Source organism: Schistocerca piceifrons, chromosome X (assembly GCF_021461385.2).
Source record: "Schistocerca piceifrons isolate TAMUIC-IGC-003096 chromosome X, iqSchPice1.1, whole genome shotgun sequence".
NCBI lineage: Eukaryota > Metazoa > Arthropoda > Insecta > Orthoptera > Acrididae > Schistocerca > Schistocerca piceifrons.
Genome location: NC_060149.1, coordinates 309,717,019 through 309,744,600, shown reverse-complemented (window position 1 = coordinate 309,744,600; position 27,582 = coordinate 309,717,019). Strand labels below are relative to the sequence as shown.

The 27,582-nt window shown below is 41.1% G+C and overlaps 1 protein-coding gene across 2 annotated transcripts in view; it reads right to left on the bottom strand.

The window, feature by feature from the left end:
- Positions 1-273: 273 nt before the first annotated feature.
- Positions 274-27,582, bottom strand: part of LOC124722944 (vacuolar protein sorting-associated protein 26B-like) — a 68,874-nt gene continuing 41,565 nt past the window's right edge. For both annotated transcript variants that reach the window (XM_047248108.1, XM_047248107.1), the window contains 3 exons: positions 19,360-19,466; positions 18,495-18,706; positions 274-1,792 (listed from right to left, as the gene is read on the bottom strand). In XM_047248108.1, the coding sequence (XP_047104064.1) occupies positions 1,568-1,792; positions 18,495-18,706; positions 19,360-19,466 (544 nt within the window). In that variant the 3' untranslated portion in view covers positions 274-1,567. The remainder of the gene's footprint in view (positions 1,793-18,494; positions 18,707-19,359; positions 19,467-27,582) is intronic.

The following is a 27,582-nucleotide window of genomic DNA, read 5'->3' as shown; positions in this document are numbered from 1 at the left end:
CAAATTGCTTTACATGCACTCAAAATGTTGGGTGTTATTTTACTTTGTGATACAATTATTTCCCTTCAATTTACAATTTTCAGTATATTACAATTAATTTAGTTGTCAACAGCCTCCTTCGCACTTTTAAAAATGTAATTCTGTGTAATTCTAATTACTTTTTTTTATAAGAAAACTTTAATTTTTAGCTTCTCACTTCATAATTGTGATAAAATATTCTCAGATTGAAAATTAGATTTGTCAACGAATCTTGAGAAAGAAGAAAATAAAGGCTACATTAAAAATACAAACAGATCTATTTAACTTCCAAATAGATTCCCACTCAGATACATGTGGTGTACCTTGGTATGACTATAACAGCATTTCATTTTACTACACACACACACACACACACACACACACACACACACACACACACACTTCTCTGAATACAAGAAAGATATTAATCACAATGCAATATAACATTGAAATTACTTAGTCTGCTATGAAAATTGCTTTAATAAGCAACATATATTACTGTACAGTTTAGTTACTTCCTCAACATATATGTTACATATCATTTCTCAAACATGCACATTCACAGTTACTGAGACAGTGGAAACTGAAAATATAACTCTGAGGCTCTCTCTGGGTAACTCTCTACATAGTTTAACATTCTGCAACATGTTAAAATATTGTTGCTTTCACCACTTACATCTTGAAGTTCTAACATTCTCCGCAAATCAACAGACACAATATAATTATTCTTGACTCTTCCACGAGTATTAACTGCAATGATGACAAGCTAAAACATTATTTACTTTACAATTTCATCTTATTTATGTTCTCAACCAATTACAGGGCATAAATAACATATTTAGAATGAAAGAGAGATAACCATAAAGTACAGACAAAGTAACAAAATATTGAAAACAATACATTTTCAATAAAACATACAGAACTCTTTCAAATAAAACAGAGAAAAACTACCAAAATACATAAACACACATAAAGGACATCATCATCACATCAGCAACACTGCAAAAAGAAAGTAGTGCCAGACACTGGTATAAAATAACACTTCGAAAAAAACTACTTTCATAAAAGGCTCAATTTTTCCTTTTTGAATCATGATGTCATTCAATATGTATATATTGAATCATAATGTTATCCAGAATGTATAAATCCCACTTCGAGTTATAACATTTCAACAGCAGCACTGATTTGATTGCTGTCTTTTCACATAACAAAATATTTAGAGAACAACATTCTTTTACTAAAAGCTGCTTTGTAAAAGACTATACAGACAGATTTCACATCTCCTGAAGATAATGGCACATATATGCAATACATCATACAAGAAAAACACAGTATTTGTAGGACAAAATTGATACATACTGCACACTGAATGTAGTTACAACAAATGTGTGCTATGTACAGAGTCACTGAGTAATGAGAACAGCACTCCCAGTAGTAAATACTCAAAGTTCTTAAGCACAGTTACATATTTCACATGACCATGTGCATCAGGAATGGGAGCATGTGAACATATCTGCATAGTACTTTACACAATCTGGCTTTTGTGCAGTCAGTCATCAGCCTTGTCACCATCAACAGCCGCTTTCCTTCTCAAATCATTCTCAGCACCTGACACTGTACCCTTGTCTTCGTCTTCTCGTTTCATATCTTCAATTGGTTGGTTGGAGGTGTGTTCCTGAGTTCCTGGAATTGCATGAGGCAGTTGGGGTGATGTCCTTGAGGATGTTTGAAGATTTTTTCGAGTTTTTTCACCCTTTCGCCATAATGTTATTTCCTGTAAAATGGAGAAAACTAGTTTTTAACTTTGATGCCAATATTTATCTGGGTAACGCACTATACCATTATATACTGATGCCTAGTATGAAGCATTCTACAAGACAAATATTTAAACCAGTTTTTACACACCTCTTGTGAGAACACAAAATTAAGATCACTGCTAAATTCAAATACAGTTACTTCCATTGAAGTATCAAATCACTGGGCAGGTCTTACGTGGTCCTCATATTGGAAGTTCCTGTTGTTGAACTGCACTTCATGTCTATGATAGGGGTTCATGTGAAGGACATGGGTAATGTCTTTGCACCTTTGTCTCCTTGATGTAGGATCATCACCCATGACTTTGGACATTACGGGGGATTCATTAAAGACTAAAGTAGCATTTTAATAATTTTTCTATTAGATTGACCTCCAGCACAGGTGTAAAAATCCAAATTAATGTGCTTGGTTTATAACTTATAGGTCAGTGTTTGGAGTTTTAACATTCACAGTCCTTAGTTTGGGCAGCCAAGTTCCATATGTATACCAGCTGCCTTGCTTCATCAATTGTGGTGATGAACTGTTCGATGTAATCCTCCTGAGCACCATAAGGTTGAAACGGAAACTAAGTATCCATTGCTATTTCAGCCTCAAGACCATGGATCAGGAAAAATGGCATGAAACCTGTGGTGTCCTAAGATTTGCTGTGTAGTTTGTGAAAATCACAAGCATAATCATACCTGAACATCTATCTTCAATGTCAACATACATAAAGAGAATATCTGCCAACAGCTTGAAATACTTTTCCACAAACATCAATCATTACACATGGTGCTCTATGCTTCAAAATTACCCCTTCTACAAGGATTCTGGCAATTTCTGGAGCTTTGGCACTCTTGATGACAGTAGTGGTTGATGTGGTCAGCACACACTATTATCCATTTATACCCATTTGTCAACTTTGAAAACCACTCCAAAAATTCAGTTTCATTCCAGTGAAAAGGAACAACTACAAGACGATTTGGTATCAGATGTCCTGGGGCCAACTGAGACACATGCTTCCACTGTTGACAATAAAGTGGCTTACTTAATGTCAGACAGATTGGTGGAGACCTGCCTACTTCTGATTCTGTCAAGGATATTTGCAAATCTGAGATGACATGATGGAGTATCGACAAAAATACTTCACTATGGTGGGCCACAAAGGAGTTTTGATGACAAGCAAACATTTCCATCCCAATGGACCCTAATTCCATTTATACCATGTTCCATCTAAGAATCTGAATTCTCCTGTGACAGTTTCTTCCTTCATTAAGGCATCTGTGGACTTCAGGAATGCTGGATATTCATTTTGTTTGGCTGCAATGTTTGTCAGTGCAATAATGAGTGGGTTATCATCAGCACCAGGAGATACTGTGAAGGGCAGTCGATATCCATGTGTTTATGCCCATTTCTGTATACAACTGTGATTACGTATTCCTGAAGCTTTAGTGCACATCTTGCCAATTGTCCTGTGGATCCTTCATCCTTGTCAGCCACCATAAAGAAGGGTGCTCAGTCAGAACACTGAATGGTCTACCACATAAATAGGGGCAGAACTTACTGATTGCCCAAACAACAGAAAGACACTATTTCTCTGTCAGAGTAATTCTTCTTGGAAATGGAGAGTACTCTTTCAGCACTACATTAGAATTGTACCTTGCCCATGATCACTTAAATCATTGTGTAGTTCCATCTCTGTATTCACATAAAAAGGGACAGCATCTCCTCAACCATAAAGAAAATCTTCCTTGCTTCAAGAATATTTGCCTTCTATCTGTAGCAGTTCTTGTTGTGGCTATGCCATACAACTGAAATCATTTATGAAGCAACAGTAGTAGCACATTGGAAGAAAGCCTCTAAAGTCACTAATATTCTGAGGAGTTCGAAAATCTGTTACCGCTCTTACTTTTTTCGATAAAGAGGAATTTCATTTTTATTAACTAGGTGCACAAAGATTTTTATTTCTTGGGTGACAAAGAGGCACATTCTCAGATTCAGATGAAGCAGTTAAATTTACACATTTCAGCACAGTTGTCAAGAGGCTTAGATACCCTTGAAATATTTCAGAGAGCAACATCTTCATCCTGGTAACAATGACATAATACATTTAGACATCAGAATGGGTTGTCCATCATGCTCTCAAAGATGGCTTGGGTGTTGCGCAGACCAAATGGCCCATCTCTGAACTCAGAGTCAGTCAGGTACTATGAAACCAGTCACTTCTTGGTCAGTCTCATCAACCTCAATTTGCCAGTAGCTAATCTCCATATCTACAGTGAAGAAATACACACATAAAAAGAAAGTTTTGCATCAGCCCGGTTCCCAGAACTCCTGAAGATAGACATTGACTGTGGATATTGTATCACAGACGCAGTCCCTTTGACTGTTCAAAGACGTCACTAAACCCGCCCAAAGATGTAAACAATCATGCGTGAGCAGCGCCTATTAGACAAAGGAGGTCCGACAGCCGATCACTTCCAGTCATTCCAGCAGGAAGGAGGTACACAGCTCATGTTGTCTGTAGCTCATCCATGCCTAGCCAGTCAATACCGCGGTTTGATCGTGTCCACATTGTTACTTTTTGCCACAAAGGGCTCTCACCAAGGTAAGTGTCCACGCGTCTGAGTGAACTAAAGCGATGTTGTTCAAATATGGAGGAGGTACAGGGAGATAGGAACTGTCAATGACATGCCTCGCTCAGACCGCCCAAGGGCTACTACTGCAGTGGATGACCGCTACCTATGGGTCATGGCTCGGAGGAACCCTGACAGCAATGCCACCATGTTGAATAATGCTTTATGTGCAGCCACAGGAAGTCATGTTATGACTCAAACTGTGCGCAGTAGGCTGCATGATGCACAACTTCACTCCCCATCTCCCTGGCGAGGTCCATCTTTGCAACCATGACACCATGCAGTCATGCAGCGTGGTACAGATGGACCCAACAACATCCCAAATGGACCGCTCAGGATTGGCATCACATTCTTCTCACCGATGAGTGTCGCGCTTGCCTTCAGACAGACAATCGTTGGAGACATGTTTGGAGGCAACCCGGTCAGGCTGAATGCCTTATACACACTGTCCAGCAAGTGCAGCAAGGTGAAAGTTCCGTGCTGTTTTGGTGTGGCATTATGTGGGGCCAAGGTATGCTGCTGGTGGCCATGGAAGTCGCCGTAACGGCTGTATGATATGTGAATGCCATCCTCCGACCGATAGGGCAACCATATCGGCAGCATATTGGCGAGGCATTCATCTTCATCGACGACAATTTGCACCCCCATTTTGCTCATCTTGTGAATGACTTCCTTCAGGATAATGACATTGCTCGACTAGAGCAGCCGGTGTGTACAGCAATCTAGACCACCAACTCTGAAGGACTCACTGTATGGTGGTACAACATGCAATGTGTGGTTTTCATGAGGAATAAGAAGGGCAGAAATGTGGTGGTATGTTGATCTCTATTCCAATTTTCTTTACAGGTTCCGGAACTCTCGGAATCGATGTGATACAAAACTTTCTGAGGTGTGTACTTTGCACCCTTCAGTGCAGTGCAGCCATCAGTGCAGTGCTACCCAGCAGCCATAGGGAGACTGTTACACACACACACACACACACACACACACACACACACACACACACACACACCTCCAAGGCGATCTGTTTCACTGCAAGAGCTTTAATGATTGAAGCAGAAGCTTCTCTTAAGCTGTGTGCTGTATATTGAATTGCAAATTCGCCGTGCTTGTTGCTTTTAGAAGAAAACTGCTGTGTTTTTGCTGTTCTGACAACACCATAAATTGTCAGTGTTACATTAGTATGCAGCATGGGAGGTACCAACCGCAAAAAGCCGAAGAAGACTATAATATGGCCAGAGATGTCCACCACTCAAAAACCAGAGGAGGCAGGGTGAGAGAAGACAATAGTGAGGAGGAGGAGGGGGAGGAGGAGGAGGAGGAGGAGGAGGAGGAGAGGTAATATTTGCTGGGGTATTTGGTGTTCATCTGTTATACTGGAAACAACAGAATAAAGACCTACCATGAACTGACTGATTAACTTCAATAATGTCCCAACATCACACCAATGGATAATGATACTGGAGACCTGGACATTCACTTTGAATGACCAGGATACAGTGAGGAAGATTATGATGGACTACCGTATTGAAGAACCAATTAGAACAGCACTTCAGAAGAACCATTTATGGATCTGCTACGTGATCTACCATGGAGGTTCGATGTAGAATCAGTGTGTCACGCACTGCTGAACTGCAGATTTGCTGCCATGGTGAAACTACACAACTGAACAAACAAGAACAGACCACCACCATTTGTTCTGGCTGTAGATCCATCACAAGAAGCGAGTTTCAATAAGGCTACAGAAATCTTCAAGGTGAAGAACCTCGTGGGATTTGACACCAAGATCGAGCCTCTCCCAGCAGGATTTGACATTAGACACAAAGTTGTAAGTGTCAAAAATAAGGACATGTGGCAAAATATTGTTACAATTAAGCAAAATGCATTAGGTGTGCTGGCAGTCATGACAGTTGTAACTGTACGCAGAGAGAAGAAAAGCCAACATGTGTTCACTGTGGGGGGTCACACATTGTGAGCTAATGTGGCTGCAAAGCCTTCAAAGCCCACAATAATGCTGGTGAAAAGAAAAAAACATATTCAGAAGAAATTGCTAAGAAGAAGAGGCAGTGAAGAAGGCATAGGAAATGCACAACATTAACTCCAGAGAAGACAGTGCACTGGAAGCAGCCCATCAACCTTGTAGCCAGCTGGCACCCCCCCCCCCCCTTTTCTCCACTAGTGACAGTGGAAGGGGAGGCCAGCCCCCACAGTGTGGAGTCAGGGCAGACAGCACTGAGACACGGAGGAGATAAAGCTGCTGCAGTGACAGCAGGTAGCCCAGAATCCTAAGACCAAGAACCTGGAGTGGAGCTACTGGTTAGGATCGAAGCACTTGTCAATGCAGAAGTGACGAGACTCTACAGCTAGCTTGATAAGAGATTTTTGAACAGGATTGAGGTGGCAATTCATGCCACAGTGAAGGCTTTGAAACAGCGCAGAAGTGCACTACCAGTCCGAGCCTAGGTTTTAGCAGAGGTTTTCCTTTGGCTGTGAGGCAAATGCCGAGACTTCCATTTCTTCCTCCAGCCAACAAAGGGTGTCCTCACAAAAGATAAAATAAATTGTGTCCCCACAGATGTACCAAATATTCTCTGGCCCAAACTACATTATTTTGAAAACAGGCCCAACATCCCTATCAGCAATGGAATGAAGATGATAAAAAAAGACAGTCCAAAGTGTCAAATTCCTGACAATAGGTATATATTTTTGCTAATCAATACATAAATGCCACATGCCATCTTTCTTCTTCACGAACCTTCTGACAGCCGAATAATGTCTTGCAGAATTTTCTCCACTTCCATATGATTTATTCATCATTCAGCTGGAGCCACCATACCGAAGTACTGACTTAATAGGGGTATGATACCCAGTGTTGCAAATTGTGTTTCACATTAGATTGTTTCTTTGGTATTGCCTGTACTCCAGACCTGAATTGGTGCAGAATGGTCGATGTTGTTTCTTAGTCATTCTGGGACCTATAAAATACCTAGGGGTAGTCAGTAGTCGTATGATTCTCCATGAATGACACCGAGTAGACCTACCTTGACTGGTTTGTCTAGTGCTACACACATACCCTTCACAGCAGTTGCTGCTGTCCATGGCAACTGGTGACCCAAAGCTCTCATGGGCGAAGGTTATGACTGTCACTGACATATAGATTTCTTTTATGAGTCTGAATATCTTTCTGCACTTGACTAGAGCTTCACAGCTTAACTGTGGATCCAGGTTGTCAAGTAGAACTCTTTTCATTGATGATGGCATAAGTATGCTTTTAAAAGGCAGACAACTGGCCAGAACAATAATCATTACACGAACATTTTCTAGCAGCTTTCACAATCTGGAGCCGCAGTCTTCTACAGTCCATACCATTTATGATCCCTGCAAGAAGTTCCATCAAAGGATAACATTACAGCTACGCATTCCGGAAGAACAGCAAATATCTCAAATTTCTTAAGGGTTGTGTCCCATCACAGATAGTTATTCCAGCAAAATAGGTTACTATTGGTTGGTTGATTGATTGATCAAGGGAAAGAGGGGGGGGGGGGGGGGGGTGCAGCGTAGTCATCGGTCTCATGATATAAGGTGGCAGAAACCAAGGGAGGAACAACACAAATGGCATAGTCCTGTCAAGGGGAAGGGAAAAGGGGGCAAACAAAGAGTGGCGGAGGGTACTTTGAGTACCTCTATCGGTTCTCCCTTCTATTCCAGTCTCTTACTGTTCATGGAAAGAAAGACTGTCAGTATGCCTCTGAGTGGGCTCTGATCTCTCTTATTTTATCCTCATGGACTCTTCGCGAGATATACGTAGGAGGGAGCAATATACTGCTTGACTCCTCGGTGAAGGTATGTTCTCGAAACTTCTACAAAATCCCATACCGAGCTACTGAGCGTCTCTCTTGCAGAGTCTTCCACTGAAGTGTATCTATCATCTCTGTATCTCTGTAACGCTTTCGCGCGCTGCTCTCCGTTGGATCTTCTCTATCTCTTCTATCAACCTTATCTGGTATGGATCCCACACTGGTGAGCAGTATTCAAGCAGTGGGCAAACAAGTGTACTGTAACCTACTTCCTTTGTTTTCGGACTGCATTTCCTTAGGGCTCTTCCAATGAATCTCAGTCTGGCATCTGCTTTACCGACGATTAATTTTATATGGTCATTCCATTTTAAATCACTCCTAATGCCTACTCCCAGATAATTTATGGAATTAACTGCTTCCAGATGCTGACCTGCTATATTGTAGCTAAATGATAAAGGATCTTTCTTTCTATGTATTTGCAGCACATTACACTTGTCTATATTGAGATTCAATTGCCGTTCCCTGCACCATGCGTCAATTCGTTGCAGATCCTCCTGCATTTCAGTACAATTTTCCATTGTCACAACCTCGTGATATACTACAGGATCATCCGCAAAAAGCCTCACTGAACTTCTGATGTTATCGACAAGGTCATTTATGTATACTGTGAATAGCAACGGTCCTACGACACTCCCCTGCGGCACACCTGAAATCACTCTTACTTCGGAAGGCTTCTCTCCATTGAGAATGACATGCTGCGTTCTGTTATCTAGGAACTCTTCAATCCAATCACACAATTGGTCCGATAATCCATATGCGCTTACTTTGTTCATTAAACGACTGTGGGGAACTGCACCAAATGCTTTGCAGAAGTTAAGAAACACGGCATCTACCTGGGAACCCGTGCCTATGGCCCTCCGAGTCTCGTGGATGAATAGCACGAGCTGGATTTCACACAATCGTCTTTTTCGAAACCCATGCTGATTCCTACAGAGTAGATTTCTAGTTTCCAGAAAAGTCATTATACTCTAACATAATACGTGTTCCAAAATTCTACAACTGATCGACGTTAGAGATATAGGTCTATAGTTCTGCACATCTGTTCAATGTCCCTTCTTGAAAATGGGGATGACCTGTGCCCTTTTCCAATCCATTGGAACGCTATGCTCTTCTAGAGATCTGTGGTACACCGCTGCAAGAAGGGGGCAAGTTCCTTCACGTACTCTGTGTAAAATCGAACTGGTATCCCATCAGGTCCAGCGGCCTTTCCTCTTTTGAGCGATTTTAATTGTTTTTCTATCCCTCTGTCATCTATTTCGATATCTACCATTTTGTCATCTGTGCGACAATCTAGAGAAGAAACTACAGTGCAGTCTTCCTCTGTGAAACAGCTTTGGAAAAAGACATTTAGTATTTCGGCCTTTTGTCTGTCATCCTCTGTTTCAGTACCATTTTGGTCACAGAGTGTCTGGACATTTTGTTTTGATCCACCTACCGCTTTGACATAAGACCAAAATTTCTTAGAATTTTCTGCCAAGTCCGTAAATAGAACTTTACTTTCGAATTCATTGAACGCCTCTCGCATAGCCCTCCTCACACCACATTTCGCTTCGTGTAATTTTTGTTTGTCTGCAAGGCTTTGGCTATGTTTATGTTTGCTGTGTGGTTCCCTTTGCTTCCGTAGCAGTTTTCTAACTGGTTGTTGTACAACGGTGGCTCTTTTCCACCTCTTACGATCTTGCTTGGCACATACTCATCTAATGCATATTGTACGATGTTTTTGAACTTTGTCCACTGATCCTCAACACTATCTGTACTTGAGACAAAACTTTTGTGATGAGCCGTCAAGTACTCTGAAATCTGCTTTTTCTCACTTTTGCTAAACAGAAAAATCTTCCTACCTTTTTTAATATTTATATTTATGGCTGAAATCACTGATGCAGTAACCACTTTATGATCACTGATTCCCTGTTCTGCGTTAACTGTTTCAAATAGTTCTGGTCTGTTTGTCACCAGAAGGTCTAATATGTTATCGCCATGAGTTGGTTCTCTGTTTAACTGCTCAAGGCAGTTTTCAGATAATGCACTTAAAAAATTTCACTGGATTCTTTGTCCCTGCCATCCGCTATAAACGTTTGAGTCTCCCAGTCTATATCTGGTAAATTAAAATCTCCACCCATAACTATAACGTGGTGGGGAAATCTACTCGAAATATTTTCCAAATTTTCCTTCAGGTGCTCTGCCACAACAGCTGCTGAGCCAGGGGGCCTACAGAGACATCCTATTACCATATTTGAGCCTGCTTTAATCATGACCTTCACCGAAATTATTTCACATTTCGAATCTCCATCAATTTCCTTCGATACTATTGCACATTCTATCGCTATAAACATGCCTCCCCCTTCACTGTCCAGCCTGTCTCTGCGGTATACATTCCAATCTGAGTTTTAAAATTTCATTACTGTTTGCATCTGGTTTCAGCCAACTTTCTGTCCCTAGTACTATGTGGGTATTGTGACCATTTATTAATGAGAGCAGTTCTGGGACCTTTCTATAGACGCTCCTGCAGTTTACTATTACCACATTAATATTGTTATTCCCTGTTGCATTTTGCCTACTACAACCTTGTCGCATCTCAGGAGGCATCTTGTCAGGCCTAGGGAGGGAATGCTCTAACCTAAAAAACTCACATGTGCACGCCACACGTACTATGCTACCCTTGTAGCCGCTTCCTGCGTGTAGTGCATGCCAGACCTATTCAGGGGGACCCTACATTTCTCCACCCGATAGCGGAGGTCTAGAAATTTGCACCCCAGATCTCCGCAGAATCATCTGAGCCTCTAGTTTAAGCCTTCCACTCGGCTCCAAACCAGAGGACCGCTATCGGTTCTGGAAACGATACTACAAATAGTTAGCTCAGATTCCACCCCGCAAGCGAGGCTTTCCGCCTTCACCAACTCCGCCAACCGCTTGTATGAACTGAGGATGACCTCTGAACCCAGACGGCAGGAGTCATTGGTGCCGACATGAGTAACAATTTGCAGTCGGGTGCACCCAGTGCTCTCTATTGCTGCCGGCAGGGCCTCCTCCACATCTCAGATAAGACCCACCGGCAAGCAGACAGAATGAACACTGGCCTTCTTCCCCGAACTTTCCGCTATTTCTCTAAGGTGTTCCATCACCCGCCTAACACTGGAGCTCCCAATCACTAATAAGTGGGTGTCCATATTATCTGCATAGAGGGTCGGCCATGCAGTGGGAAGACGTGCCCAAAATGGAAGCACCGAAAATACTTCATGGATGGTGGGACATATGGCTTAGCGTCACAATAGTAACGCATAATCTTGATCTTCTCTGGGAGGGTATCTGCCTCTAAAGACAGAATAAAGGCGCCTGCATCAGTGGGACTGACCATACACCTCTCTGAAAATAATGAACAAAATGACCATTCAGTCATTATAGACTGGCCTGGAATTGTTCTTCAGTTTGAAGGATGAGGTCCCCATGAAAAAGGACTCACTGGACCATATTCATAGACTGGTGAGGTGTAATGGACACCGGGATGTCACCAAGATGACCACAAGCAAGAACAGCTGCAGATTTGGTGGCATAAGAAGTTTTAATCAACAGGAAACTCGACTGCATCTTACTGAGAGACTCCACTTTGTCAATCTTGCCTTCAACATTTTCCCAAAAAAAAAAAAAAATAAATAAATAAAATAAAAAAAAAAAAATGGTTTGGTGGCAGTGCGTTGTCAATGCTAGTGCAGACCAAGTAGCAGGTAAAGTATTTCCTCCCAAGCCGGTGAGCCTGGCCCCCTTCTCCCAGGGTGTAGCGAGGGAAGGGAAAGCCGCAGGGTCACAAGAAGCAGCATTAAATGATCCATTGCCAACCAAAGAGATGGCTGTAGAAGAGCAGTCAGTTCATATGCAGAGCATCTGCCCCGATACCACTGACCCAGACACAGTACGCGCCGTCTTGCATGACAGCCACTGCCAGGAGTTCCCTTGCTTCAGTACAACACACAGCCACCCCTATGCATACATGGGGAAGGAACAGCTCATTATCAGAAGTGTGATCTCTGTGTTGTCAGGGGGTTCAGCCAGATGGGTACATAATAGCCCCGCCACATGGACCGGTTACATGTGCTGGTGACATGGGCTACAGAGGGGTATCAACACTGTAGATGTCAGCGAGTTCTTCCCCAAATGGCTCACACTATGGAGAGAAATTTTAGAAGTGAAGGCCAAACTCCAAATGATGACCAAAATGCCAAAAAGGAAGGATGAAAACAAAAAAGTAATGGGAACAAAAACCGGAAGCAATACAAGAAATCAGTTGGATAGCAGAGCTGACATAAGTAACAACACAGAGAGAGGCAAGCAAGGGGCAGAGAGGAAGGAGTGAGGACAGGAAGGAAGGCAGGAAGGGAGAAGAAAATGCAGCCCAAGAAGGAAGAATGGACCACAATACCTTGCGGACTCATGTGCGCCAAGCATGAACTCATGAAAGACCCATGAGGCCCCTGGGGGGTACTGTCAGACACATTTTCCATTTGCATGAGGGCTTTTGTATTTTCAGTTGGTGATGAAAGTCCTCAATATCACACAAAATGATACCCCAGAATTAACTATTGCTTGCATACGTGGACTGTCAATAATGTGCGATTTCCCAACATCTTGCCACCTGACATTCGTGGAGAATTTTCATCTGTGACAACGTCACCTAGACAGATAGTAGCCTGACACAGCTTTCCCAATTTTGGCAGCTGGGAACAGCTGGAACCTCATTATGATGGTCCAACTACTTCACACAGAATCCAGAATCTATACTCGGTTCATCATAAGAATAAACCTGATGTAAACAAACACAAATGCGATGATTGGTCAAAATCTGTAGTGCACCTACACTGGTGGTGCTATGCTCTTGAAAGGAGGTTATACTTTCATATTAAATATATTACTACTAAGCTGCATTAAATGAAACTTTAAGATATTCGAATGTATTAACAGCCATCAATGTTTTTCTTAATCATGCTTTAGCTATGTAGTTTTTATTTCAAAAATCGTGTACAGTCACAGCCTCTGCATTGTTGTGCTCTGATTGTTGCGCTGTTAATATAGCAGTATGAAAATGGTTGAGGCTGCTCCCTGTTCCGTAGTGAAACCTGCGTGTGGAACACGGTTAAAAAGTACCAAGAAATGGGTTATTCTTAATGTTCGTCATAATTTCACAGAGATAAACAACTTCGAAGTTTTCTGAGGGACTGTATTAGACACAACTGAGACAAGCGCATATTCACTATAAATCAGAATTGGTAGCGTGGTGACTTGACAACTGATTGCAATTTATGGTTTGGTGGTTGAAGCCTCGGCTGTGTCAATTTTTTTTTCTTGTTCAATTTCAAATACCTACATATCGTAAATGTAAAATTCATCATTTTTTATGCCACGCATGTACATATGTGTTATAGAAACATGATAAACAATCATCTTCACATCATCGAGCACTCCGTACCAATGTTGTATTTTTACATTTGCCACTGTACCATTACAATGTGAACCTAACAGAACTGATCTGGAGCCAAGTTAAAGGATTTGGCAAGAGAAATAACAAGACCATTAAACTGCCAGACATACTGGAACTAACGCACACAACTTTTTCACACATTGCTGTCGAACGCTGGGGGGCTATAGAAAGGCACGTCATAAAAGAGGAGGAGAAAATGTGGCGCATGGGTGGCTTCATGGATTATGTTGCTGATTGACTCATTATCAATGGAGCAGATGGCAGTTCCAGAACTGAAATGCATTTCTCAGATTCGGATAAGGAAAGAGCTAAGAGATTAGCAGATGACTGACTAATTAATACCTTCAGTGCCTTCAGTATTCAACAGCACACTGAAATCCCTGCAGTATGCTTTTGCATCAAACATAGCTCATTCAGAAAAATTACCCTGTGCTTAAGTTAGGAACTTTCATCACTATTGATTGTAATCAGTCAGGGGACAAAAAGAGCATTTTATGCTTTCTGTCTGATCATTTAACAAGCACGCGGTAGTGCTGGAGTTTTGCCGAATACTATTTCATTCTCTTTAAAAGTTAAATAACATTTGAAGCTATACTGTTTCTTTGCCTGTCTCTTTTTACGTCTGAACTGCAACTGCTCACATCATTGCAGGTTGGGTGGACCGCTGGTTGGCCATGGCTGTCCAAGTTTAATGCACCAGTAAAGCTGTTGTCCCACACATTACGCTCAGTCTGTGTGTGTGGCAAGGCATAAAATGTATCCTTATGATTGTACTTGACTGTACTGGTCACAGCTTGGCTTCCACTCCACATGAAATCCAACGAGATTCAAGCAAATGCAGAAGAATACATGGCTTAATGTTTACATCAGGTTTACTCTTATGGTGAACAGAGTATAGTACCAGTTATGAGAGTGAGGTCACATACAAACTAACACTTCAGACTGAAAACATGGTTATTGAGTGCACATGATGATGGTGGAATTGTTTGGATATACAAAACAGAGATCTTTAGTGCCCATAGCACAATCAGACAAAACAGCTGCCATTACAATGGCTAAACAGATTAAAATAACTCTTAACATTTTCCTTAAAGTTCAAAATGTTTCTTATGTATATTATTCTCCCACAGCTGAATGGCATTCTGACTCAACAGCAAGACAGCCCTCAGGGGAATGGCACATTGTATCACACTGTTTCCTACAGGCCTAATTGGTCTGCTTGCTCACAGATTTCTACATGACCTGGTATCCAGCACAACAATTTCTGCTTCCCCTGCTGTTGAAGTAGAGCAGTTTTCCCTGTATTGATGAGATTATTTCCTCTGTTTGGTAAATTTGTTGCAATGCTTGTAGAGCTCTATGGCACTTAGAGCAGATGATTTATTCTGTTTAGTTATTTCTTTATTTATCTGCTTAAACAGCTCACTCTAATGCCTCCAGGAGTACATACAGGCAACACTAATAACTGTAAGCTGGTTGGGAAGTAGAAACCCAAAGACACGGTCATAGAAGACTGTCTTTTGAAGGATATCTCTTGTTTCATGTCATTTGTATATGCTATTGTAAAATTGCAGTGCTTATATAAAATATTGTAAAAACAGACATAAAAAATTATATTTTGAGTGCATTCTTTCTTGAACAGTAATTCTAAAACATTTCTGGGCCTATTAAGAAGACGCGTTTTTTACTCCAACCTTGGCATAATAAATAAATATCTACCACTCCAGTTTCCAAAAGGTAAGCCTTTGCAGTAGCCAAAAGGGCCTAATTACTCTCTCAATGGTGTTAATGTGTATATGTTAAGATTTACAAGCAATGGAGCAACATGCAGATCACAGGAAATATAAAATACTTTGCATGCTTGTCACACGACAAGCCTGCTGCTTCCTCCTCAGAAGGCAGCTGCATAGGAGGCTGATGCCATCGCAAAATGGGTCACAAGGTGTTCTGCAAGAACCGATGGATCTGTACAAAGGCTAACAGAAAGGGCAAGGCCCTGAATGAAATAGTCCACAGACAACCATGGAGGGTGCAGAGCATAGACCACATCCGTGGCATAGGGACACAAGAACCTAGAGAGGAGAAAAAGTGTTCCCAACACACCTGGTTCCTCTACTTGATTACGTAATAGGCTTTGGCAGGAAGACATTTAAAGGTAATAAGACTAATAGAGGATGGGTGCCACTTACGATGGTGCAAGGCACGACGACGATCAAAGATAGCCACGGCAATTGCTGTGCCCCACCATGGAATTGACCAACTGTGAATGGGGCCTGTCAAGCGAGAAGTGGCAATGCCAGCACCACTGGTTATCTTATAAGATACATTGCGGACCACTTCATGAACACAAACTGACAAAGGAGGAGGAAACATGACCTGAGAGGTATATAAAGAGGCCAATCAGCACAATGGAAAGCCCAGCAGGTAACCAGGCCATTGGGAGGTGGGAAGGGAAAGAGAGAATGAAAGGACATACCAGGGGGAAAAGTAGAAGTCATCAACACAGGATGAAGTCCGTCAAATTTCTGATGAGCTTCAGTTCTCCAGGGAATCGTACTCTTATCTTCTTTTCTTTCTTGTAAGCCAAACAATCTGGTGAGGGTGGAGAATGACAGTCATGACAATTAACACACATGCATGGTGGATCACAGGGGCTCCCCTCAGAGTGGGTGTACATTCACCGCATAGAGGGTTCGTCGTACACATCAGGAAGACATGTACCCGAAACTCAATCACTGAAAGCAGTTCATGGGTGGCGAGATGTATCAATTCATGTCAAACTGTTAACACATAACCTCGACCATCTGTGGAAGGGTATCTTCCTCAAAAGACAGAATAAAGGTACCGGTATTGGTGTGATTGTGCTTACAACCTTTCTGAACATGCCAAAGAAAATAAACTCCCCATCATTGCAGATTGACCACGAGTTCCTCACAAATTTGAAGGATGAAGTTCCTATGAAAAATGACTCACTGGGTCACATTCAAAGACTGGTAATGTGTAATGGACACCGGGATGTTGCCATGGTGATCACATGCAACAACACTCGCACACTGGGTGGCATAAGAAGTTTATTGCACAGGGAACTCAACTGCATCTTACTGAGAGACTCCAATTCATCAATCCTGTCTTCGTTATTTTTCACAAAAAATAATGGCTTGGTGGCAGTGAACAATTCCTTGTCAGTGCTAGTGCAGACTATGTAGCAGGTAAAGTATTTCACCCCAAGTCAGTAAGCCTGGCCCTGCTCCCAGGGTATAGCCAGGGAGGTAAGGCTGCTTAGTCAGAAGAAGCAGCATTAAATGATCCATTACCAATCGAAGAGCCGGCTGTAGGACAGCACCAAATGTTTTGGAGCTTACTACATTTCACATGCAAAGCATCTGCCCTGATACCACCCACTCTGATTAGGGGCTCTTCCCATGGGCGCCACCCAGCCACAGCAAGTGCCGCCTTGCACAGCGGGCGACCATTGCTGGGAGTTACGGTGCTCCAGAACGACAAGCAACCACCCCTACACAAACATGGGGAAGTAACAGCTCAGTACCAGAAGTGCAATCCGCGTGTTGTCATGGGGCTCAGCCAGACTGGGACATAACAGCCCCGCCACAAGGACTGGCTACATGTGCTGGTGACCTGGCAGTGGGGGAGGGGGCCTACAGCCTACAGCGAAGAAGGAAGATGGGAAGGGAGTGAGGGAATGCATGTTGTAGATGCCAGGGAGTTCTCCCCCAAATGGCTAACATTATGGAGAGAAAATTTAGAAGTGGAGGTCAAACCCCAAAGGTGGACCAAAAATGCCAAAAAGGAGGGATGAAAGAGTAAAGACAAGTGGAACAAAACTGCAAGGAATACAGAAAACCAGGTGAATATCCAGGTTAACATCAGTAGGAACACCAAGAAAGGTGAAGGAGGGATAAGCAGGGAAGGAGCGAGGATTGGGGAGGGAGGGGCACAGGGAAAGAAATGCAGCCCGGGAACGAAGAATGGGTTGCAATAGCTCTGGGCCCTGTGGGCACAATGCACGGACTCAGGAAAGAACCATCAGCCCCCAGAAGGGGGTCAAGCCAAACAAATTAAAAACAGTGTGTGAATGGTTAAAAATGACACCTACAAATTTTTCAGTAAAGAAAACCTAACACTGATTTTGTGGGTGGTGGTACTACTTTCCTCAGAATTTGGTGGGTTACGTCAACATTGCAGCTACACATTACATTCCACAGACACGGGGAAAAATGCTTGCTGAAGTATGCTGTCACTTTACAGTTATAAGTGACTGGCAGTAATGACCAGCCAGTCCCTAATTCAGGGTCTCAAGGATTGCTATTTCTGGCCCACTTTCTTGGGGACAACCTCCTGAATTTGGTAACTGAAAGTATGAATTAGCAATGTAACAAAATATCCCCATTTTTCTGTGAAGTAGAAACCTATCTTCCTAAAATATGTGTGAAATAAAATATAAATATCATGCAAGCAAACAAACCAAGCGTGTCACTGCTGTTTATTACAGACTTCTCATAAGTTGGAAGATTTCTGACTGGCGCTATAGCTTTAGAAACAAAATACAACAAAAGGACAGTATTCCAATTGCAGTAATTCAGATAATACACAGAACAAATTCACCTGGAATTTTAACAAAAGTGTGCTTACATTTCTCAATCTATGTCTAAATGTTAAATAAATTGTATAAGTTATCAAATTAATTCAAGATCACCACACCTGTTGCTTGAAATAACGGCGATCTTCTTCATCCATAAGCACGAGATTCAAATAATACCGCACTGAAAATTTTTTGTTAATATCTCTCATTGTAGGAGTAAGATCATAGCCGGCAAGAAATACTCTTATTGGAATGCTCTCTCCTCTGACTGGAGCTCCATCCATTATTTCATATTTTGCTATAGTTTCATTTTCTGTGAATGTGTTTGGTCCTACAACAATAATAAGAAAAGGACATAATAAAGGATTAACACTTTTTATAACTACAATTTACTAACTCTAATACACTTATTCCCACACAGAATGAAAGCAAATATTCAAATATTCCTTCAATTATGTGCATATGCAAGTACATGTCATTCCTAAATTTAAAAAAATAAAGATAATTAAAAATGTTGCTGCTCTACATTCAGTAATGTTAACCACTCAGACTGGAAAACAAAACTTTCAGTTTTTGTGCATACAGGTTTCGGGATCACACTGTTGATGCAGAGCACGCATCAACCTACCTCTGAATGGGCATGTCTCATGAATACTGCATATATTTCATATTTAGGTTTTATGTCACTAGTCCTCACACTGTGCTGTCTTCAAAATTGTTGTTTCTACTGAAATCATTTATATAATACTTCTACTGACGCTTCAAGAATATTTAACTGAATCCACTGAACGTCAATATCACTATATTACACATAGATTGCAGATTATGGCACTTCTGGTACTTGTGATCTTCAGATTTTTATTTTGCAGGCTTTTTCCTGACAGTCTCACAATAACAGAAAAGTCTGCTTAATATCAATATATATTACATTGACAGATCTGAGACAAGGGCCAAGAGTGGATATTTATGACAATGTTTACTTACCAGATCCTGTGGTTTCCCTTTTGATTATTGCAATCTCCATATGTTTGATTTTTATGCGCACAAGCAAAAAGTATATCTTTCCCACTATAACGTCTTTTAAATGATACCTGTAAAATAATTACAAAATAACCATTACCAACTATAAAATCATTTATTTATAGTTCAGTAATGCAGACAGTGTCAAAAACCAACATTGACAAATTTAGGTTCATTATGACTGAATACTCTTGTAAAAACAATGACATTTAGTTGCCTTTCAAACACTCTGAGATCTTTGTCAATTTAGACTTTAAATTTGATTATAGAGAAATGTTTAGTGAATTATTCTCGAAACAACTGTTGCATTTGTTGTGAATAGCCACTGCTTCTGATGTTGTAGGTGACAAATATTACATTAACAAATGTGATACATCATTTACAAAATACGAGCTTCCTTGAAGATATAAGCAGTAAACAGTGGTCTGATTTATATGTTGGCTTGTCCTATAAATGTACTTCAAATGCATATGGCATCAGCATGAGAATCATTGAACAGATTGTCCAAGGAGGTAGTTTACCTCTCTAGAATTGTGAACATACATTTTTTTTAATCTCTAGGTGAAGGTCATAGTTGTGAGAAGTCCCTAAAATAGTCAGAAACCTCAAGAAGGAAACTGAGCTACTGCTCTTTTTTTAATTTAAGTACACATATTCACACAGCATTCCAAATTCACTCAGTCACTAAGCACTGTGGATGTGTGGAAGAGTATGTACAAATTAGCAAGACTTTAATAACATTCTTTAATTTAAGGGGACATTGTATGTCCTATGCTGCCAATGTTAAATTACTGAATGCAAGTTTCTAGATACACTGAACAAGAATTATTACTAAAATTGTATTCTGGGGCATGGTTTTTTTTTTTTTCTCTCCAGACACTCAATCTTTGGCACAATTTTGTAAATAGATGAACGTAAAAACAAAACAACTCGGGACATTTTCATTATTCTAGTTCCATATGTGTTGAATCTCACATTTGGCATGCTGTGAAAATTTTGTGTCTCTACCATCAATACTTTTTTAGAAAACGGGTCATTTATTGCAAAAAATGTAGTTTAGAGATATTGAGGTTTAAAACTTTTTTTTACTACAAATTCTTATACAGACTTACATTTCTGCATCTTTTATGCACTAGAATTGCCCTGGCCCATAGTCTGTGTCTTCTTCAGTGTCACAACAGCCCAGCACTTGTCTCCTCCTTTTCTTTCTTGCTTCTTTTGTCATTTGCTGAACAGCTAACTCTGCTTCACGTACACAAAACTCATCCAGTTCCCGTAGTCCTTTAGCTGTGTTCTGTCCAAATCTTACACCTAACTTCTCCAGAATCTTAAGTGTTTCATAGTTCCCACCATTACAAGTTATTACAGCTAACTTTAGAGTCAAAGGCCAACAAATACATTTTTAGGCACATAGCACCACACAACATTATTGAAAGACTCATTCACATTCTGGGTCTTCCCATGTTAACACTTCTTTAGTAGCTCAGGATTTGCAAAATCTCTGTAAATAGGATTGATTGCCTCCATTACTGCCAAAGGAAGAGAATGTTTATGTGTAAATTCATGCAGGGTGCCAGAAAATTCAGCTTGCCTATATTTACACCAAGCGTTTGGTGGAGGTGGACACAAAGCATGACATGGCTTTTCATCAGTTGATATTCGTATTTTCAAGCACTTCAGAAAGAAAATGCAGGTCTCACATATTTGTTACCTGCACATTTGCATTTCTTGAAGTTACTTTTATTGTTAGTCATTTTATTTATGTATAAAAAGCAATAGAAGCTAACTTACTACAAAAATAGCAGATATTCACACTACTTTCAACGAAAACTAGTATCAGAAACAAAGGACTGATTTGTTTATTCGTAATGCCAACTTTTAAGATGTAGCAGTAGGCATAAAACAAAGCAATTCACAGCCTTCTAGACTGTGTAGTTCCTAAGATATCACTGCTCAACTGTGACAGTATATGAGTAGCCACGAAATTTGATAGTCTCACAATTGTCCGATTTTAATGTATTATATACCAAAATGCTCAGAAAAGTCAAAGTACATTATGGAATAGAAAACAGAAAATGTCAAATTTCAATGAATTTCACAGATGTCCCTTAATACGTACAACAAAAATGAATTTCGAACTACTGAAAAATTATGCTGTAAATATCGAAAACCTATTAACTTCAAATGCAGTATTGCCGCACTGTAATGAATATTGTGTGTTTATGATTCAAATACCAAAATACAAACAAAGGAAGTAAAATTTTAATGGAGCATAATGACATTGTTGTTAAATGGATACAGGGATACTGACAAAGATAATCCAGGAATATGATGTCTCATCTGCTGTGTAAAACATGGCTAAACCAGAATATGGGGAAAAAGTTAGGCAAAGAGCAATGGTTTGGGCCATTTTAAAGTATATCAGACTGGGCTGGAAAAATTGTCATATTAGCTGGTCATACTTTGGGATATGTTATGAAAATCAGTATTCCAGGTCAAAAAGAGCTATTCAGACAATTACAATTAATCTTGAGACATCAAAAATATGGTTGTTGAAACTGTGTATTTCATATTGTCTCAAATGAAGTTGTCATGGAAAACGAGCATTATCCTTCAGGAGTAGTTGGTGATGAGACACCCGACAATGAACGCAAAGAGAGCCAATATCATGCTGTCGATCCTCTGACTCTCACAGAAATTCTCAAGTTAAACATAAAATGTTATGAAATCAACTGTATTGCAAATGTACAAGTACACACAGTTCTGCCACTACTACATTTTCAACACAACACAACTTCTATGGGCACAAATCACAGGGTATGTTGCACAATGAGACATGTTTTAAAACTACCGACATACTAATATTTGCATTAACCAATTGACGGCTTATGTTCTTCAGAATAGGCTGAATGCGTTCAGCATGGCGAATGGTTACAAGTGGAGGACATGGAGGAGAAAATTTTAATCTATTCTCTGCTAGATCTGATTATCACCACGAAGATCAGATAAAATCAATGACAGCAGAATAAAGATTATAAGATGAACAACATAAAAGTAAAACAAGGGTAACTGAATGCAACCGAATGAAATCAGGTGATGCTGAGGGAATTAGATTAGGAAGTGAAACAGTAAAAGAAGTGGAAGAGTTTTACTATACAGGTAGCAAAATAAAAAGTTTATGGCCAAAGGAGAGGGAATATAAAATTAAAACGTAGACTCACAATAGCAAGAAAAACCATTTCTGAAAACAAAGTGTGTGTTAAGAAAGAATATAGATTTGGAGATTAGATGCCTTTTAGGAAGGCATTTGTCTCGAGTGTCCCTTTGTATGAAAGTGAAATGTGGATGATAAGCAATTCACACAAGATAAAATAAAAGCTTTTGAAATGTGGTGCCACAGAAGAGTGCTGAAAAAATATGAGTAGATAGAATAACTAATGAGGTGGGGTACAGAACCAAACTGGGAAAAAAATAAATTTACGACATAACTTAACTAAAGGAAGGGATCGGATGATAGGACACATTCTGTGACATCAAGGAATAGTCAATGAGGTAGCAGAGGAGATTGTGAGGGGTAAAAATTGTAGATGGAGGAGACCTAGGCATGAATACAATCAACAGGTTCAAACGGACATAGGTGCAGTGGGTATTCAGAGATGAGACTAGCATAGGACAGACTTGTGCTGCAATCTGAAACAAATCACTCTTTGGACTGAAGACGATGAAATTATTTACATTACTTATGATACTTAAACTGCTGTGTCAGACGTTTATTTAACATGTGTGTCCAAATTGGCAGTAATTACTTGCCCACCTCACTGTACACAGGCGTAATGCTATATGGAAGTTGAGTGTAGGCAGCTTTGTGTAGTGTAGCCTTTCTGTTTCAGTTCAAAGTTCTTCAGAAATTTCATGAAAATTGTTTCAGTTCACACGTCTTCAGAAATTTTACAAAAGTTATGACATCTGTAGGTCCACAAGCATTAACCTGTCATCAGGAATAGGTAACACCCCAATTACTGCCACTGCCCCTCTCAGTATGGCCCATTTTTGTTCATAACTCACTGCAACTACAGTAGAAAAGGTAGTTTGTCACAATTATTAGTGCTCTTAAACAGGGTATTGGGTCACTGTCTGGCAGTCATAATGCTTTGCTGTTTTCTTGGTCTCCCAATCCATGGGCAAAGTAGTGAAAGTAACTCTTATTCTGAATATTGCCAGTGATTGTACAATAGAAAAAATGGTTGTAAATTCTGTTATGGATTCATGTAATATAATACGTAAATCCGAAAACATGGATTATATCACCCCACAACTGCTGCAGGTGTAGCAGCAGCAGCAGCAGCAGCAGCAGCAGCAGCAGCAGCAGACACTTCAGGAAATGGCAGAACAGCAAAAGCAGCAATAATGATATTTCAGTCACTAGTGCTCCACTAGCAGAAGTAACTGCCACTGCTATCATAGTGGAACATCAAGACACCAACCATATCACCAGGGCCACATGCATTTTCAAAGAAAGAAAGAATAAATAAAAGGAAGACTACAGTGTAGTGTGCTGTTGATGATAATGTCATTAGAAATGGAGCACAAGCTTAGATGACAAACAGATCAGGAAGGAAACCGAGTGTGTCCTTTTCAAAGAAGCCAACCTGGCATTCAGCTCTATGAACATGGACAAAGAGGGTAACTGTACGCTGCTGCTCCTGAATCTCATTCCAGGACAACCACCATGCCTTTTCACTAAATGCCTTCCTTTTCAGAATTCTGCCCAGCAAGGGATGATAGGCCAAAACATTAAATGACTGTCCTAAAATTTTTTAGTTCACAACAAAACTTTTATTATGCATTATTTCTACCACAGGCAGAATTGAAAGTATTTACATTATTGCATCAGAAGCAGAATAAGCATTTTTGACAGAATAATGCCATGTCAGTGAATTAATTTTTCTTTTGAGCCAATAAATGTCCTCATGAGTCAATAAACTGCCAGTCACAGAAACTCGTGTCCTTGCCAAGCAGTGTTACTTCAACTGTGCACAGCTATGCTAAACTGGTACGTACTAAGTTCTGCAGCTTGAAAGGGTGTTTATTAAGTTTATAGGCAGAAAAGATAAGTCACCAGATGAGTATCTAGAACTGCCAGTAAATGATGCCAAACAATAAGTAGTTGTCAATACAATTCTTGGCATATACCAATATCTGCAGCTTCCACAAGAATTCATGTGCCTGAACAATTTTTCATTGTTTCTTACAACAGATTACTCATCATATGTTCAGTTGTGCATTACAGGGGGCACAAGCAAAGACCACACGGAACATTTTCAACCTCTTTTTTCACATCTAGCAAGAAGTCATGCTTTAGTGCAGCCTCTTGAATTCGCATTTTTTTTCAACTCCAAGTCAAATACTTGGACATATCCTAGACAACATTGGTATATGGCCAAAAACGACACATCTCCCAACTATAAACAAAATGCCACAACATCATACATGTAAAGGAGCTACACCCATTTATGGGGGAGGTATTTAGGTTTCAATGAGCCGGATTACTGTCTCAGACATGCCATGAACGTAACATGCACTGCTGCTGGCACTGCTTTGATGTTGTCAGAAAATGCTGTCCTGTATTCGAAATCCTTAGAACTTGATGGCATAATACCAACTCAAAGCCCAATTCCAGAATATCAATCTCACAAGGAGGCTTACTGGTAGCCAATTTGGCCAGCTTGTCAGTGAGTTCATTCCTCAGGATCTCTACATGAGCCGAGGTCCAGACAAAGACTACCAAGGTCCACATTGTTTGAGGGCAAAAAGGGAATCTTGGATAGCCAGGAACAAGGGATGGTGAGGGCAACACAGGTCAAGAGCTTGAAAACTACTCAAAGAGTTGCTACAGGTGAGGCAGGGCTCACCGGTGCAGGAAAGGTTATGCTCAAGAGCACGAAAGATGGCTACTAACTCCGCAGTGAAAACACTGCAGCCAACCGGCAAGGAGCAGAGTTCATTACAGCCTGCACGAATGCAAGCAAAGCCAGCATGACTGGCACCCATTGAGCCATCAGTATAGACTACTTCTGGATCCTGAAACATGCCAAGAACAGAGAAGAACTGGCTGCAGAGGGCTTCAGTATGAGCCGAGTCTTTTAGACCTTGTGATAGGTCAAGACAGGGCTGTGGATAGGGGATGCACCACAGAGGTGTATGTGAGCTGGCCCTGAGAAGTGTTAGTAGAGGGGAAAGCTGGAGTTCAGAAAAAAAGGGACCATATGTGGACAGCAATAGTAACCCAAGACCTGGGCTGCCTTTGTGGGAGGTGGATCTCCATATCTAGAAAGCAGAGACAGTAATTTGGGTGCTCTGGAGAGCAGCGAACGCACAATGCATAAGTGATCAATTATTGTTGAAACACAATCTGAAAGGGTGGAACCCCTGCCTCCACTAGGAAGCTGAACACGGGGCTAGTCCAAAAGGTGCCGGTTGTACCCCACAATGCTATATCAGGTCCACCATCTGTAATGTCAAAGGTCATAGTGAACCACATGCAAGACTCCCACAATCTAGCTGGGACTGGACTGTAGAGCTGCATCAGAGTAGTCATTCGTGCCCCCAGTTGGTGTCGCTGAGGCATCGAAGAGCACAGAGGTGCGACCAACATTTCCACTTTAACTGACGCAAGATGGGAAAAGCATATCAATCAGGCATGGGAATGGACTGTATGGCAATGACAGAATTGCATTATGCAGGTCTTCACAGCCAAAAAATTGAAACCATGAGTGAGAGCCCAAGGTTGCACTCGATGTATTGCTCCCTGCAGTCTGCATTCAGCAACTCCTATTGTGGTCGAACAAAAATAAATGCAAAAATGATCAGCATACAGAGAGGAGGAGGAGGAGGAGGAGAAGGAGGAGGAGGAGGAGGAGGAGGAGGGGGGACGACAAAGGACCCTCAACTACCACCAGACTATTGATAGCCACTAAAAAGATAGGGACCGTCAAAACAGAATCCTGCAGGACCCCATTCTTCTGTAGATGGGAGGTGCTCTGGGAGCACCAATCTATAACTGAGAAGTGTGATATGAAAGAAAGTTCCAGATAAAAATTGGGACTGTATCAAAGATGTCCCACTCATGTAAAGTGGTTAGGATGTGGTGGTGCCATGTAGTACTGTAAGCTTTATGCAGATCGAAAAAGACTGCAAAAAGGTGTTGATGCCAGGCAAAATCCGTTCAAAGAGCAGACTCCAGATGGACTAAATTACACGCAGTCAAACGGCTTTGGAAAAAATCACCCTGGGCTGCATTCCTAGGATTCTAGGATAGAATACAGCCTTTGACTCACTATACATTCAAGTAATTTGCACAGGATATTGGTTAAACTAATCGGATGATAGCTGTTCATCTGAAGAGGTGATTTAAACAATTTCAGAACTGGAACAATGACACTTTCTCATAACTGGGAAGGGAATTCCCCCTTGCTCCAGAGACAGTTAAAAAGGACAAGTATATGACGATGGCTAGCCACCAATAAATGCTGAAGCATTTGATTGTGTACCTGGTCTGGTCCAGGAGTCATGTTGCAGCAGAGAGCAAGGACACTGGCATATTTCTACTCGCTAAATGGGGCATTATAAGGCTCCAGGCAGCGGGGAACGAAAGATAGAAGGAGTCATTTTAGATGGTGCTTGAGAAGATGGAACGTGGGTGAATAGTGGGCTTATGCTGAGGCCTGGGCTGGTGAGGATAATCTCATTCAGGAAAATTCCTGGGATACCTGTAGGACAGCAGCCAGAAATGCACATGATCTTTACACAACCCTGTGAAGAGAGAGTATGTGTCCCTGTGGCAAGTGCCATATTGTTCCCAAAAAATCCATTTCTGGCATTTAAGAAAAAAAGATAACAGGCCCGGGCACAAACCTGTTTGAAGGCCATGAGATGGTCAAGAGATGGATGCTGTTTATAATGTTGGATGGCACGAGGTTGGTTGGTTTGGGCGAAGGAGACCAGACAGCGTGGTCATCGGTCTCATCGGATTGGGAAGGAAGTCGGCCGTGCCCTTTCAGAGGAACCACCCCGGCATTTGCCTGGAGTGATTTAGGGAAATCACGGAAAACCTAAATCAGGATGGCCGGACGCGGGATTGAACTGTCGTCCTCCCGAATGCGAGTCCAGTGTCTAACCACTGCGCCA